Here is a 15266-nt window from a genome sequence, read left to right on the forward strand (position 1 = left end):
TCTCATCAAGTCTGTCTCTCTTTGAACTGCGTTAGGAGCCTTCTGGTTCGTCCCTAATCGGCCCTTTGTTCACAAGAAAGATAATCATCCAACCTCTCCTTGTTCACTTGTGCTGTTCTGTGTGGTTGGTTTTGGTTTGGGTTTCTGATTTTGTTGTTGGTTTTGGTCATTGATTTTGTTTTTGGTTATCGAGGTTCATTCCTTCCCACTCGATTTTGGTTTTGGTTTTGGTTTTGGTTTTGGTTTTGCGTGAAAATAGCAGATAGGGTGTTCCTGGTTTTTTTTGGCAGGGACGGTGGTGGTGATGGTGTTACTAATTCTAGTGAGGATGGTGATCCAGTGAGGAGCAAATATGGGTTTCTGGTGATTCAGAATCAAGAAGTTACAAGGCAGGTAGGGTTTTTCTGGTGATGGTATTCTTTTTTTGGAAAAACGTTTTCTGGTGACGGTGTTCTTGATGTTAGTTAGGATTTTTCTCGAAGTATTCTTCAATGGTTCGTTAAGAAATCAAAATGCCAAATTTTTTGGGTTGCATATTCTTGATTTTCTGATTTATATTACATTCAGACATTTTAACAACAAAATTGGAGGGCGGAGGTATGCAGTGAAGTTTTTACTAATGATATCAATTGCATCTTGAATTTTGTTTATGTTAAAGACGAGTTTGATGAGCGATGAAACTTTGAAATCCTAAATATAGCGGCCTTCTATTATAGATTTAACAATTCAAGATATGGCTATATATTTTGGGTAAATGGGTTTGCAGAGAAGACTTAATTATAGGGTTTGTGAGAAATATGGTGACGTAAGTATGTGATGGAGCTTGCATTAATAAATTCAAATTGTATGGTGTGCTTGTGTTACACAGAGTAGTGGAGTGATGAAAACCTGGTATCATTATCTTGATATTGGAAATGAGGAGTATCAAGGCATTGCCGGAATCTGTTCGGAGTTCTATGCGTTCGGGCATCATTTTGTTTGACTTGACGAGGGTTGTAGAAGAGCTGGTGTTCAACAGCCTTGATGCAGATGCCACAAAGGTAATCATATAAGTTCATGGAGATCTTCTATACATAATTAATTGAGCTATGGAAATGCATTTTTAGGTGAGAGTTATTATGATATCCAACATGCTTCCTCTGTATCAGCATGTTAGTAGTAATTGGAATTACATATGATGTGGATCAACAAATCCACCTTAGGTTAAGTTGTTGCATAAAACTGACTCATGAAGCGGCTAGGCTTATGCATTTTTATAATTCAGATTCATCAAATGTATTTCATATTCATGCGGTAAATTCATATTGGTTAGCTGTTTACTAAACTCCAGCCAGAAATCCCTTATAAAGAGGACAAAGCATAAAAAAACTAATATCTTCTTGCACCAGTTTGTCTACTGGCCTATAAGCTCTGTAGTTTCGTTTATATGGCTAAATACTACATAATTCCGAATTCAACTGTATTTGAATGAACCTGTGTAGACATGTTATCTCATACCCTTGCTTCCAAGCTGCAATGCTGCAGCCTTATCTATGCTGTAGTTTTGTTTATATGGTTAAATGATTGATGTGTGGGTTTGCTTTGACAAATGTTTCAATTGACCTGTTTTGCATTTCTGCTGAATCAAGTTTTGCTCTTCCATGTTTGAGAGTGCAACTTTTTGAAGCCAACACTTGTTCTGTCAGGTGATTGTAGCGATAAATGTCGGGACCAACTACATTAAAGTTACAGACAATGGTAATCGACATTAATTCCACAAGAGTGATATGTGACCTAACTTCATCTTTGTTTTTCTCCTTTATATTCTAAAAGTATTGTTTTGCAGGTTGTGGTATCACTCGGGATGGATTGGTTTTGTTGGGAGAAAGATATGGTAATTGAAAATTTGTTCCATAAAATAGTATCATATCCATCCACATGATGCATTTGTATGTTCATTACATTGATGCCTCATGCTGTTACCTTGAGCTAAATTAGAACTTTTAACTGCGTGGGAACTAAATGAACATTGGATGGTGGTTGATTCGTATCAAGTTCTCATCCTTACTTTCCTGCAGTTCTACAGCCTCAAAAAAATAAGTTCTCTGATATAAATGCATTAGGTTCAATATGATGGAACTGAATGATAAGAGTTTTAAATGGCTGATGCATAAAATAAAATTGCTGCTTAATGGAAAATAATGGTTGATAACTGTTCTGAATGACCTTCTTATTAACAAAAAAATAAATTCACCACTTTAACCCTCTAAATGTTGAGTAACCTTATTGCATAATTCTTTTAGCTCCCATGCATGAAAGTTGAGGAACCACATTGCATAAAAATTTAATAATAATGAGAAGCTAATAAATACATTGTAATATGATATGGAACCACATATTCCCAAATGTCGAATGCTGAGTGTCACTAAAATAATTTTGGTATATCTAAGCTAACTAATTCTTATGTTTGATCAAGTTGCTTATAAGTTATAAGTGCCCAAAAACATGGATATCCTTGCATAGCATTTGTATTTTACTTCAATTCTGATGAACATCTAAATGAATGCTCTTATATTTTATGTGTCTAGTCTCAGAAGTATAATAATGCTTAAAATAAATGACTGCTTTATAAAGGAAGTCATGTAGGAGAGATATTGAGTTAAAAATAGTTGGGTTCTAGACAATTCTTATAGTTCCATTTATTGTTGTATGACTGTGTTTATGTTATTTGAAGCAACTTCTAAGTTTGAGCTGCTGGCTGATATGAACACTGTTCCAGAAAGCTTTGGCTTTCGCGGGGAAGCCCTAAGCTCAATTTCTGACGTTTCTTTGTTGGAAGTTGTTACAAAGGCTCATGGAATGCCGAACGGCTACCGCAAGGTCATAAAGGTATGAATCTTTTGAATGTCAACATTCTTATATTAACATGTCATGGCAGCTTGCTTTTCTAATTTTCAGGGTTGCAAATGCTTGTATCTAGGGATTGATGATGATAGACAAGATGTTGGCACAACTGGTAATTTAATAATGCACTAGATACCTCTAAGTATCCTCAAGAGCTCCACCATAATGCGTCATTGTGTTGAAGGTGTGACCATTTGTAAGCACATTGTAGGGGAAAAGATTCAATATGATTGTTGGGCTCAATGGCCTTTTCTTTTGCTTTATTAGTTATTGATAGTTGCAGTTAGCTACTACACAATCCTTAGGTAGTACATATTGGCATTCATGCTACAATGATTGAATTTCACTTGCGCAGGTGGATCAAATTCTTGTGTGCACAGCAATGACTAGATAATACACCAAGAAAATGGGAAGCTCATTATCATTATGTAGATGAGATGGAGATTCATTGCATGATCTTAATATCTGTGAAAATCATTTATATAGTTATATGTTTGTTAAATAATTCTGGACAAATACTTGCTGCAACTGAGAAAGCTGGTAACCTTCAGATATATATAGTTTTAATAATGTATTCTTGTATTTCAAACATGGTATTTCTAAGCTGTGTTAGCTGTTAGATGATTAAACTCCTTGATTCATGCCATTCTCCTCTGAAGCCATGGTTTGCTTATAGCTAAGCATGAACAAATTTAGTTTATTTTGTTAAGGCCTGTCTTGGTTGTTGCAGTTGTTGTTCGAGATTTATTCTACAACCAACCAGTTCGGAGGAGGCATTTACATTCTAGGTTCTTTGCTTTATTTTAGTTCATAAATATATAGTGTTTCAAGTATCTTAAATTGCTGTATCGAACTGCTTGTTCCTAATACTGATATAACGTGTTCATGGTATCACATATATTGGAAGCCCCAAAAAGGTTCTGCACTCCGTCAAAGAATGCATACTGAGAATTGCTCTTGTTCACCTGGGAACCTGCTTCAAAATAATTGATATTGAGAGGTGATCACTTCACACATGCAGCTTATATGTTTCAGTTTTTATGTTTAAGAAGTTAAAATATGTCATCTTCATGCAGCGGTGATGAGATTCTTTGCTTGTATCCTTCATCGTCCCCTTTGCCCCTATTGATGAGTGGTTTTGGAACTGAGGTCACCAGTTCTCTACATAAGTTGGATGCATCTGAGGGTGAATTAAGGCTTTCTGGATACATATCTGGCCCTTATGAAACTCTCTCTGTGAAGGTATGTTCGTTGACACTAAATACTTCAAGTTCTCTCTTTTCTTCTGTTTTTGTCGTCATTCATTTCAAGGTTGCTTATTTTGCAGGCCTTCCAATATTTCTGTATCCATGTTCTTGCATTGCTTCGTTGTAATTTGTTTTGAAGTATATACTATCTATATACGATTATACGGAAAATACTCACCCACACTCCTAACCTTTGGTGAGGATTGAACCCTTGACCTCCATGAAGGTTGGGCTTTACAGGTGACTGGGTACCGCTGGGCTAATGACCCTTCCATACAATTATAAATGGGTTTACGGGTAAAAAGGGTAAAGTTATATTACGACATTTGGATGTAATGGGCTCATGGGTAGATAAATGTGTAAAAATATATTACCACATTTGTTCTTTTTGACCTTTGAACAAAGATATCAGTTCAAGATATGTATCTAGAGGCCCACTACATAAATTGCTGAATCAGGTGGCTACTATGCACAGCTCTTCAGATTTGTTGAAGGCTGACATTAGGTCTCAATGTGGAAAGCGAAGCAGGTGTCAGGCATCTCCAACCTACATATTGAACTTAACTTGCCCACGAGCTCAGTATGATTTAAGCTTTGAACCTACCAAGACTTGTGTTGCATTCAAGGTAACATCTGCTTATAACCTTTGACTTATGATGTGTCCTTTGATGCTATGGTGCTTTTACTTTACTGATTGAGTTTATTCTTGTAAACTTCTACTCGGTTAACACTTTGGAATTTTGGTTTCTATTTTGACCGTTGAACTATCTGTATCATTGTTTCAGGACTGGGATCCTATATTTACTTTCGTTAAGAAAGCCGTTTCATGCTTTTGGAGTCAGGGAATGCCTTATGGTAACTCTAAACAAAGATTTTTGATGAACTTGATCATTATTCGTAACAATTGAGTTGTTCAGTTACTAATCAAATATTTAAATTGGACTTCGATGTCTTCTAATCTGTCAAGGTGCACCTATGTCTGAAGAAGATGCTATATGGAAAGGAGCTGATGCCTTAGCAATGAGTGATGGTAATATCACTTCTTTTATTGACAGACATTTCTGTTTGCCTTTTCTTTTCTTCAATATCACTATTTAAAGTAAATTGCGTTCTTCTCTAGATTTAGGGATTTAGGTGCTATTTTCACTTTTCAGCGCAAGTAAAAGATTCTTACAGCAGTAGTCTTTCTGCTCCAAGTTAATAAGTGTCATACCGATACACCATTTATTGGGTTCTATAAATACATAAAATAAGGAACATGTAACATCTCTTAAATTATGTTAAGTTTTTTTTTTCTTTTTTTATGTTTTTTATATGATTTTCCATCTATATAAAAATCTCCTACTTTGTGGGCATTGCAAGAAATCCTGTTTACTGTGAGTTCTTAATCATGTTCCGACTCTACTAGTCAGCTACAGAAGAGTCTGTCTGGGCACCACATCGTTGTCTCTTATACTAATTATATGCGTATGAGAATCCTTCTATGTTAATAAGCTTCTTACGAGAGATGCCAACTTACTTACCTGATGTTCATATATTGATAAACAAAGAAATTTCCATAATTAGCATATTACATGTGTAGGGTAAAACAGAAACATTACCCTTCATAGTTTGGTTTATGGGCTCCTTAAACTATATGGTAATTCATATGCTGACACTTTATATCGAATGGAACCAGTATATAATATAAATGACTTGCAGTATAGTTTTTCCTGTTGCATTGTGCATGGATTCTTGTTGTTAAAATCATGTGAATCAGATCTCCTGGATGATTATGGACTTTCAAAGAAGAGGCGCATGACACTGTGCCATCAGGCTGTCCTTTCCTCACCCCCACAAAAGATGCCAAGAGAAGAGCCAAAGCATATGCCATACCATGGATATTCAAGTAACCGCTCACAAAGAAAGGCTGTACAGTCCAAAGAGTATCGAATCGAAATGGACTTTGACTGTCTGACTGACAATTTGCTAGAATTTGGTGGCAGATCTCTGCCTGAAAGAAAAACCTCCGTACTACAAGAGAGTGGCAACCATCTGGGAAAACCTAATAGTTACATTTCTTCAGAGGATATTTACTTACAGAACAAGTGTAGTAGGGAGCTGTCCAGTGAATATGTGGACCATCTTTCAGATGCCAAATGGAATCCAAATTCTCTGCAAACTGACTATGGTACAAACAACAGATTAGTTGTGAAAGAACCATCTGCTGTTCCTCTTCATTATTATGATGATGATGAAGAGGTTGATGATGATCTTATAAGGCCGTTTCTGAGAAGTTGCTCCTCTCACAAGGGTCTGTTACCTGTTGTGGGAAGCAAAAGAGGTGACAATCAATTCAGATTTCAAGCTGATGGTTCTAGTAAATGGCTTTGCATGGATGATAGAGTTGATTATGGACAAGCTGATTATGCTATTCAAGGTTCTGAACCATGGCTGGATGATGCTGCAACTGTTTGGTCGCCTCCTAGGAATACCACTACCTTCAACTTGGGTACAGGCTCTTCCTTTTTATCAAAAGGGTCACTTGATTCACATTCCACTGGTAGAGAGTGCTTTACAGAGGATAACAATTTTTGGGCCAGTCCAGTTGCATCAATTGAATGTTCTAAATCAAGTCATCGGCCTTCTGAATTTGACTCGCCTGCCTCTACGTTTAGTTCTGCATTTTTTGTGTCTAAAAGGAACTTCAAACATTGCAGAGATGATGGATTTGACCTTTCAGCTGGTGAAGTAGAAAAGGATATCTTTAACTTTGATGACATGAGATATAGCTCTCCCCAAGAGGACATCTCATTTTCCAGTCATATGGTTGCCTCCTCATTCCTCAAGGGCAATGGGAGATGCAAAAAGAATATTAGAAACTCTCAAATCGACAGTGTTTTGTTCCCACAGCAGTGTGATTTCCTGAACGAAACAGAGCGGACATGTTCCGAGTCCAATGGCAAACATAAAACTTTTGTACCTGTAGCAGCACCACATCATGTGTCATCATCATTTTATGCCGATGGGGAAAAGAGCAAGATAGCTCAATGTAGCCTTCAGGATAAGCACCCAAGAAGAAGCCGCTCGGCCCCACCATCTTACCGAGGGAAGAAAAAGTTCTTTGCCCTAACTAGTTGGACGACCATTAAATCTGGGAAATCCTGCTATAAGGCACTTCATAATGCCCCTACATTGCAAGGTGTTTTCTGAACTTCTCTCTACATTATCTTTACATGACATAGGGCAAGGTCTCATAACTAATTTTTAGCTATTTGGTGTGCAGAAGACAGTCATCTGAAGCACCTACAGAAATCATCAGGTGTTGATCACTTGTCACAGAATGAAGGTCCTGCAATTGACTCGCAGTCTAAGTCTAGGTAATATCACACCTTTGATGTATGTGGTAGTTTGAATCTGCAGATTTGATTTGATATAATTGTTTTTTCTTCTTTCTAGACATGATAAGAAGAAAATTATTGATAAAGCTGAGATTTCAGATTATGAAGGGGAGGCGGCCCATTGGCTTGATGTTTACGAGACAGATTCAGGTATATCAGTTGTTAATTGTAGGTTTGACTTGTACCTCTGCTGATACGTGTGAGTGTTTCATAGGTTTTGTGGGCAAGGGTGTATTGGATTGTCATGTTTCTGAACACCTCTTTGGACCACTAAAATTGCAAAACTTCTCTTAACTTCCCATCATCATTGGAGGTGAAGGCTCTTAATTATGAGATAGAATAAGATGATAGTCTACCAGGAATTGTAGCTACATATTCTTCTCTCACCCTCTTTGGAAAAAAAAAAGAAAGAAATCCAAATAACTAGTAACTAAAAAAAAGGAAACCCTATAAAGCAAGGATTGTTTTCCATTTGAAGAAATCTTGGATGCGTATACGATAACATAACACTTATATTTAGGCCTGTAATTGAATCAAACATTTAAAGAACTGTTTGGCAGGAAGTTTGTTTATTAAGAAAGAGTAAACTACAAATTTGGTCTTTGTGGTTTGTTGGTTATAACACTTTTCGTCTTTACAGTTTTGAAAATACAAGATGGCCATCGTGGTTTGCAAGAGTCCGAATTTGATCCCTCTCTCTAAAGGCTGTTAATTTGTAGTGGTTAAGTGAGGGGCATTTTCATCTTATTAGATTTGCCTTATTTTTGTATTAATACTTAAAATCTTTTAGATTCATCCATTAAAAGAATGACAATATGAAATTCAACATCCCATTCCCTCACTCCTTTCCGGCAGCCACTCTCTTTCCAGTTAACTCCACCGGCACCCCTCCTCCAACCATTTTCTCAGCCAAACCCCAACATCAATATTGAGAACAGGAGGGATAAGAGGAGACTGGAGTCTGACTTCATCGGACCTCTTTGATGTTGGAATACCAGATGGTTGCAACAGGTGCGCAGATTGTCCATTGAGGTGCAGGTGCACGACGAGATGGCTGAGGAGACGCTGGCGAGATGGTTGCGAGCGGACAAGAGGAGAATGAGTTGTAGGCGGGGGGACTCATCATCGGTGGTACCATTCATTAGAGGAAAACAGTTCGTGCATCTATATATAGAGGTAAAAGATCTAGAGAAAACCCTGAAAAAGAAGAACCGAAGAACTCATCCAACCCGTTGATTGTGATGATCCAACTGATGTGGTTAAAGAGGTGGTTATAACCACCTTTTAAAAAAAATATCCCCCCATTTTTGAAATTGACTATCGGTGAAATATAACGAAAATTGGAGCAAAACAAATTACACCAAAAAAATGATCACTTTATTATCTTTTATTTGACATCCATTTTGATATATTTTTTCATCCGGTTTTTCGTGTTTCTTCAGTTCTTTTCTTATTCAAGGTTCTCCCCCGATCTCACCCCTATATATATGTATATTATAGGTGTGATATAGTATGATAGTATATTAAATATAATATATATAATTAACATAACATAATGTGTATTAATTAGATTTAATTTATTTAAAGATAAATGATAGAGACGTGTAAAATGTCTAAAATTCCCCTAATTTAACTGTGGGGGTTGGGGGGGGGGAGTTAACGGCCGCTAGAGGGAGGTGCCAAACCCGGACGTTCTTGCAAACCATGATGGCCATTTTGTAAGGACGAATAGCGTTATAAATGACAAATCACAGGGACCAAGTTTGTAGTTTACTCTAATGAACATGAACAACTTCTTTTTGTTAGTTTAGTTAAACAAACGAACACGAATAAAAGGGCCGTTCGTGAACATTTATTTATGTTCATTTGTTTGTATTTTCGTTCATTTATGTTCGTTTGTGTTTATTTATAAAAATATATTATATAGTTAATAATAGATTCATTAATTAATTTAAAATACATTATTGTTTGTATTTACTATACTTTTTACTCGAGATTTCAAAATCTTTCAAGTATTAGATAATCACATTATCACATATCAAGTATATGATATAGTATATCACCATTCACACATACTTTTTGTTCTTTTTACTATGGATAATGAGTGATTGTGCAGAATAGTTAATGATAGCAGATTAAATTTTTAACAAACGAACATGAATACAAGAAAGATTCATTTGTTTACCATTCATTCATTTGTTCGATTAAGTTAAACAAACGAACATGAACAGGCCTCCGCTCATGTTAATTCAGTTTGTTTACAGCCTTACTTACATTACACGTCAAACCCTCAGGTGTCACCTCAAAGGAAAATCAAGGTGCATTAGATTTTGGGGGAAAATGGAGGAATGAATGTCATAGGACTACAGTTGAGTACCTTACAAATCTTATATACATTCTGGTTTATTCCTAACCACAACGGAATTGAGCAATAAATTTCCAGTTTGATTACTTTGTTTATTGACAGAGTATGGAGAATCCTGATGATCATACCAACCAAGACAGCATTCTTGACATATCTTCTGGGATATTGCACCTTCTTGGTGATTCTCTGTTACCCAAGTCTATCACGAAGAGATGCTTGGAGGATTCTAAAGTTCTTCAACAAGTTGACAAGAAATTCATTCCAGTTGTGGTTGGCGGAATACTTGCTATTATTGACCAGGCATATCAACTCTTCCGAAGCTTCAGATTCATTTGCATGTCTTTTCTCTAGCTAAACATTAATTAGAGTTTTTGTTAATGGAGATATTTTAGGTTCACATTTAATATTCAGAAGCAATTTCATAATGCATATAGTTAACCTTAAAGGCCAGCTCAACTGGCAAACAAAGGCTAGGCCCTGGGGCTTCTCCCCATGGGTTGCCAGTTAGAGTCTCCTTAGGGCCACTGGGATGAATAGAGGCACTGCAAGCAGGCCCGGACACCACAATTACCAGAAAAAATGCAGTTTCCTAAAGGGTCAAGTTGAAGTCTTTTGAGCCACCTTTCTTGGTTGCATTAAGCTGATCACTGGTAATCGTTATGTTTGCAGCACGCCGCTGATGAAAGAATTCGACTTGAAGATTTGAGAGGAAAGGTATAAAGGTACTTCTTGAGCTTTCAAACGGTATTTAATATGGCCTAAGGGATCACCAAATTTTATAGGTTCTCTCTGGAGAAATGAAAACAGTCACCTATCTGGATGCAGAACAAGAACTGGTATTCTCTATGTAGCAATTCTTGGTGCCCTTTCTCTGACTTCCACCAAGCATTTTGGTTATGAGATTTTTTTCTCTGATGGATTGTTTACATCTTTGACACAGGTTTTACCGGAGATTGGATACCAATTACTAAACAATTATTTTGAACAGATCCAGAAATGGGGTTGGGTCTGCAACTTCCATGCTCAGAGTTCAGTGTCCTTTAGAAAGTAATTAGATTCACCGACTATTTGAGACAGATTTGCATGTTTTTTTTTTTCACATTTCTGAAAGGTTGTTCTTTTTCCTTCCACAGGAGTTTGAATTTTTTGCACAACCAGCGCTCTGTTGCCACACTTACTGCAGTAAGTCAGAATTCTTAAGTTGTTGTTCATTTTTTTATGCTTTATCACATCTAGAAATGTGCACTGTTATATGTTTATACTCGAGCCTGGAGATTTTAACGTAAGAGACCTCATTATAAAATTTTGAGAAACTCCAAACGTATACGTATATTCACCGTCAATGGTTTAAATCGGCAAAAAATAACTACAAAGACAATTATAGGATCTGAGCCATATTTTTATCTTCTGAAATCCCCTTAATCGTTCATATTTATTACTTGCTACTTCCCTCTCAATTTAAAGGAACCTTTTTCTGTTTGCAATTTATAAAAGAAAAAAGCTCACTTTTTAGTTCTTTCTTAAGTGTAAGATATCCAATTTTTATTTGGCAAACAGGTGCCTTGTATTTTGGGCGTCAATTTAACCGATGTGGATCTCCTAGAATTTCTAGAACAGGTTTGTAAAAAAAACTTGCTTATTGTCTTGAGGATGTCTATGAGTTTTATCCTCGAATTATTATTTCCATCCTTTTCACTGTGCAATCTTTTCTAATTCCAACTTATTTATCAGCTTGCTGATACTGACGGATCATCAGTAATACCACCAGCTGTTCTTCGGGTACTAAATTTCAAAGCTTGCAGGGGTACAGTCCTTTCATGTCAAGAATTCACCTCCATGTCTTTAAGAGCATCATTTCTTATCTACATGCTGTGCAACTTTTTTCGACATAAAAAACTGACTGCCAAATTTTTTGCTTGTTCAGTACCATGGAAATTGCAAATTTCACTTTACATAGTTGTAAATCTCTTGGCTGCCCTCCAGTAATGAGGAAATATTGGATTCTTATTAGCATCAGTTAGTTGTAATGAAAGCAAATAGGTTAATTCGGCTTAAAATTTTCCAAAAAAGCAAGTCCATTTTTGATTTTTGAGATGCAAACCTAGCCATAGGCTTATCTTTTACTTTCAAATGTTTCCATTATATGATGTTTTTTATAGTTAAATGTTGTCAATTATGTTAAGTTAGAACCCCAACAAAGAAAGGAAAAGAAAAGAAGAAAACTCTTATCGCATATTTTCTTGTTACTTGCAGAAGAATTCTTATAAAGTCATTTACATATGCTAGAGAAATATCTAACTGATCAGCATATGTTATTACTTAGATTAATAATTTAATAAATAGGTGCAATCATGTTTGGAGATGCATTACTCCCTTCAGAATGTTCTCTTATTGTTGAAGAGCTTAAGCGGACAACATTGTCTTTTCAGGTGAGTTGTGAAGTAAAAGAAACTTATTATTATTCTTTACCCTTTTTGGGTTGGTGTATTTTAACCACTGGAAAATGTGATTTGTGTTGTGGTCCAGTGTGCTCATGGTCGACCAACAACCGCACCCCTCGTGAACCTTTTGGTCTTGCATAAACAGATTGCTAAGCTTGGAAATTGGAACCATGGTTCATCTGGGTCGTGGCATGGTTTGAGTCGTCATAGACCAAGTCTTGAGCGGGCGGCTCAACGCTTAAGTTCAAAGGGAGGGCAAAGCTAAAGGTGTGAACATCTCTTTACATCAAATATGTCTTGTTATTCACTCGTACTTCTTGAGGCACGAATCTGACATGTTTCATGTCGTATGTAGTTTTATAGTAAAAACATGCTCAATTTCAATATCGGCATCTATATTCTATTTGGTATTTTTCCTTTTCATTAATGCGGCATGTGAATTTTTATATATTATCGTTGACGAGAGCTCTTTGGATTTAGATATTATTATAGAAGATCACATAGTCGTACTTTTTTCTGGAAGACCTATGAAAGCTCATTTGAGCGATCCGTTGATGCACTAATACTGGTTCTTCTTTCCTTTTTGCTCACACTTTTCTATAAGCGGGGTCGTCGTGGACACAGTTACTCAATCATTTGGACAGATGACAGGTCTGCATACATCCAATCTTTGAATTCGTTTGTTTTACTTTGCTTATTGATGCACTAGTAATAATCCACCAAACATGTTCCTGATGCACATTTTGAACATTTTATCATTGAAAGTGTAGTTTTTCAAGTTGTACTGTTTAGAGTAGGATGCAATATAAAGTTTTATTTGGTTTCATTTCTCTGGAAACTTTGAAGAATTTGAAGTCCGATGCTAATCCGTTTGATCTTTAAAAAAAATCGTGGTTTCTTCAGTTAGCAGGTCGTTGATTGAACTTGTGTGGATTAGCAGGTATGTGTTTGGATGTCAATTTAACGGTTGGAGTGTTAGCCGTGTGTGACACTGTTAACAAATCCGACAATAATGAGGAAAGCCATTGTGTCACAAACAAATCCAACATCTTATATGGTGACATCCAACAAAAATAATATAGTGGCACCGTTTACATACTTTTTTCCCCTTATGATGCAACCATGAAGCCATTGTGTCACCGATCGATCAATGTAAGTTCTCTTCTGGTTGAAGAAAAAACTAAGGGGTTGTTTACCAAACGGTAAGTGCTTACCGGTAAAATTTAACACTATTATTTACTTACCGGGTAAGATTTTAGTCCACCAAAACAATGTTGTATGCAAAAATTTACCCGGTAAGCGTTTACTGTGATAAGTGTCGTCGTCTTCACTTACCGGGTAAGACACTTGATTCTTGTTGCGCTTTTACCGGGTAAGATTCTTGGTCTTTACCGTATTCATCTAGTGAAGTAGTGTGATTGAGTAAGGGCTTACCCGGGTAAGCGTTTGGTAAACGAACCCTAAATTAGATTAAAAAGTCAACTTATTTAAAGGCTCAAAAGTGTCTTTGATCTAGTCTTTGAATGTCTTTTTGATCAAGTCCATGAACGAATAAATCCTTATATTTATAAAATGAAAATTTATATAATTTATCTTTCCTTGTGTCAACAAATCAATAGTAAAGTACAACAAATCTGAGGCCGCTTGCTCCCCATAACGACTCACCCACACAGCATACTCGTCGTGCGTCTCCAACCTGCGTTGAGGCACCTTGCCCTAGCGGTTTAGACCGCACCATACACCGTCTGGCCCACCGTCTCATTTCCCACTCGAGTTTTTGGTCGGTTGCACAATCCAGTAGCCCCGGCTTCTTTCCAGGTGGTTTGAGCTGCCCAGAAAGTTGCCCGACTCACTGTTTCATTGGGTCTTCATTGAAATCACTAAACTTTATTTTAACCATATTTTCCATCTTCACCTCGAATTCAACAGCAAAAATCTGAATTTCTAAAATATGAAATGACTCATAAAATATGGTGTTACATTATTAGTTTTTGAATTTTTTACATATTGAATATTAAATTTTGTAGCTTTTAAGTATTATATTCGAATATTTGCAAGTTTTAATCCTTGCAATCAAAAACCCTTAAACAACATATATATTATCTTAAACTCAAATACTCACTCAAAATTTGAACATAATAACAAGTTTTCATATATGTAACTTAAAATTGGTAAAAAATCAGTACCAATATGTATCAACCGAAAAAAGTTGATACCAAGTATAGTTGGTTGGTATATAATATAAGATTTTACACATCAATTATAATTGATTGGTATACGGTATCGGAGAAAAAAGAACTTTACATCGTACCTACTACCAAGTAGACCCCAATTCAATATATAGAGGTGCGTTGGATCTTTTTTATTGAAAAGTTTAACGTCATGTTTGGTTTGTAGGATTGAATCAGATTTGAAGGGATTTGAATTCAATTTCATTATAATCTCATGTTTGATTTGAAGGATTGCTTGGATATTAAAAATCCCATTAAGGTAGTCGGTATTTTATGGAATTCTGTAATGTTTTAAAATATATTAAAAACACTTGTTTTATATGAATAAATTAATAAAAAGATAATTTAATTATTTTATAATTTTTTATAAATTATTTATAAATAATAAAATTCTATTCTATTTAAGAAGTCGTATAAAATAACACATCAAAGATTTCAAAACGTTTTGTAAGGTTAAAATTCCTTAAAAACATCTTGTCAAACCATGGGGGGTCTCTATTTAAAGGGGTGGGTTAATGGCACCCCAAGGGTTTACCAATGGCACCCCTAAAGTCTAGTTCATCATTTTGTTTTTTTTTTTTTTTTACTTTTTTTTTCTATTTAAATTATTAATTAATTTTTTTACTTTATTATTTAATTATTTTATTGTTTTATTATTTAAATTATTAATAAGTTAGATATGAATTATTAATAAATATATATTTCTTTTATATATTTAT

At 35.7% G+C, this 15266-nt stretch overlaps 1 protein-coding gene across 9 annotated transcripts; it reads left to right on the plus strand.

Annotated features, from left to right (window-relative positions):
• The first annotated feature begins 300 nt into the window (after nucleotides 1-300).
• On the plus strand, nucleotides 301-13248 carry LOC112514624 (DNA mismatch repair protein MLH3). Of its 9 annotated transcripts, none has more exons than XM_025121211.1 (27): nucleotides 301-393; nucleotides 869-1040; nucleotides 1686-1737; nucleotides 1826-1873; nucleotides 2714-2868; nucleotides 2938-2995; nucleotides 3614-3671; nucleotides 3791-3883; nucleotides 3960-4125; nucleotides 4211-4226; nucleotides 4536-4756; nucleotides 4916-4985; nucleotides 5098-5160; nucleotides 5890-7311; nucleotides 7381-7489; nucleotides 7569-7660; nucleotides 9805-9878; nucleotides 9978-10175; nucleotides 10545-10589; nucleotides 10658-10711; nucleotides 10816-10922; nucleotides 11009-11057; nucleotides 11433-11492; nucleotides 11607-11679; nucleotides 12219-12304; nucleotides 12402-12583; nucleotides 12797-13248. In XM_025121211.1, exons 2-26 carry the CDS (start codon nucleotides 915-917, stop codon nucleotides 12579-12581), a joined length of 3675 nt encoding a protein of 1224 aa, XP_024976979.1. In that variant the 5' UTR covers nucleotides 301-393; nucleotides 869-914; the 3' UTR covers nucleotides 12582-12583; nucleotides 12797-13248. The 9 variants fall into 9 exon arrangements, with proteins under 9 accessions (XP_024976979.1, XP_024976988.1, XP_024977027.1 ...); XM_025121220.1 differs by having other exon boundaries at nucleotides 12809-13248; XM_025121259.1 differs by lacking the exon at nucleotides 12797-13248 and having other exon boundaries at nucleotides 5890-6018; nucleotides 6103-7311; nucleotides 12402-12795.
• Nucleotides 13249-15266: the final 2018 nt, after the last annotated feature.

This window comes from Cynara cardunculus, assembly GCF_001531365.2.
Source record: "Cynara cardunculus var. scolymus isolate 2C chromosome LG 1, CcrdV1, whole genome shotgun sequence".
NCBI lineage: Eukaryota > Viridiplantae > Streptophyta > Magnoliopsida > Asterales > Asteraceae > Cynara > Cynara cardunculus.

Bases quoted from the DNA above. Each gene is read 5' to 3' on its own strand.
- LOC112514624 (XM_025121211.1), top strand. From the start codon at position 915: ATGAGGAGTATCAAGGCATTGCCGGAATCTGTTCGGAGTTCTATGCGT. The intron at 3,884-3,959 runs GTGATCACTTCA...ATCTTCATGCAG, and splicing joins AAAATAATTGATATTGAGAG to CGGTGATGAGATTCTTTGCT. The intron at 5,161-5,889 runs GTAATATCACTT...CATGTGAATCAG, and splicing joins TGCCTTAGCAATGAGTGATG to ATCTCCTGGATGATTATGGA.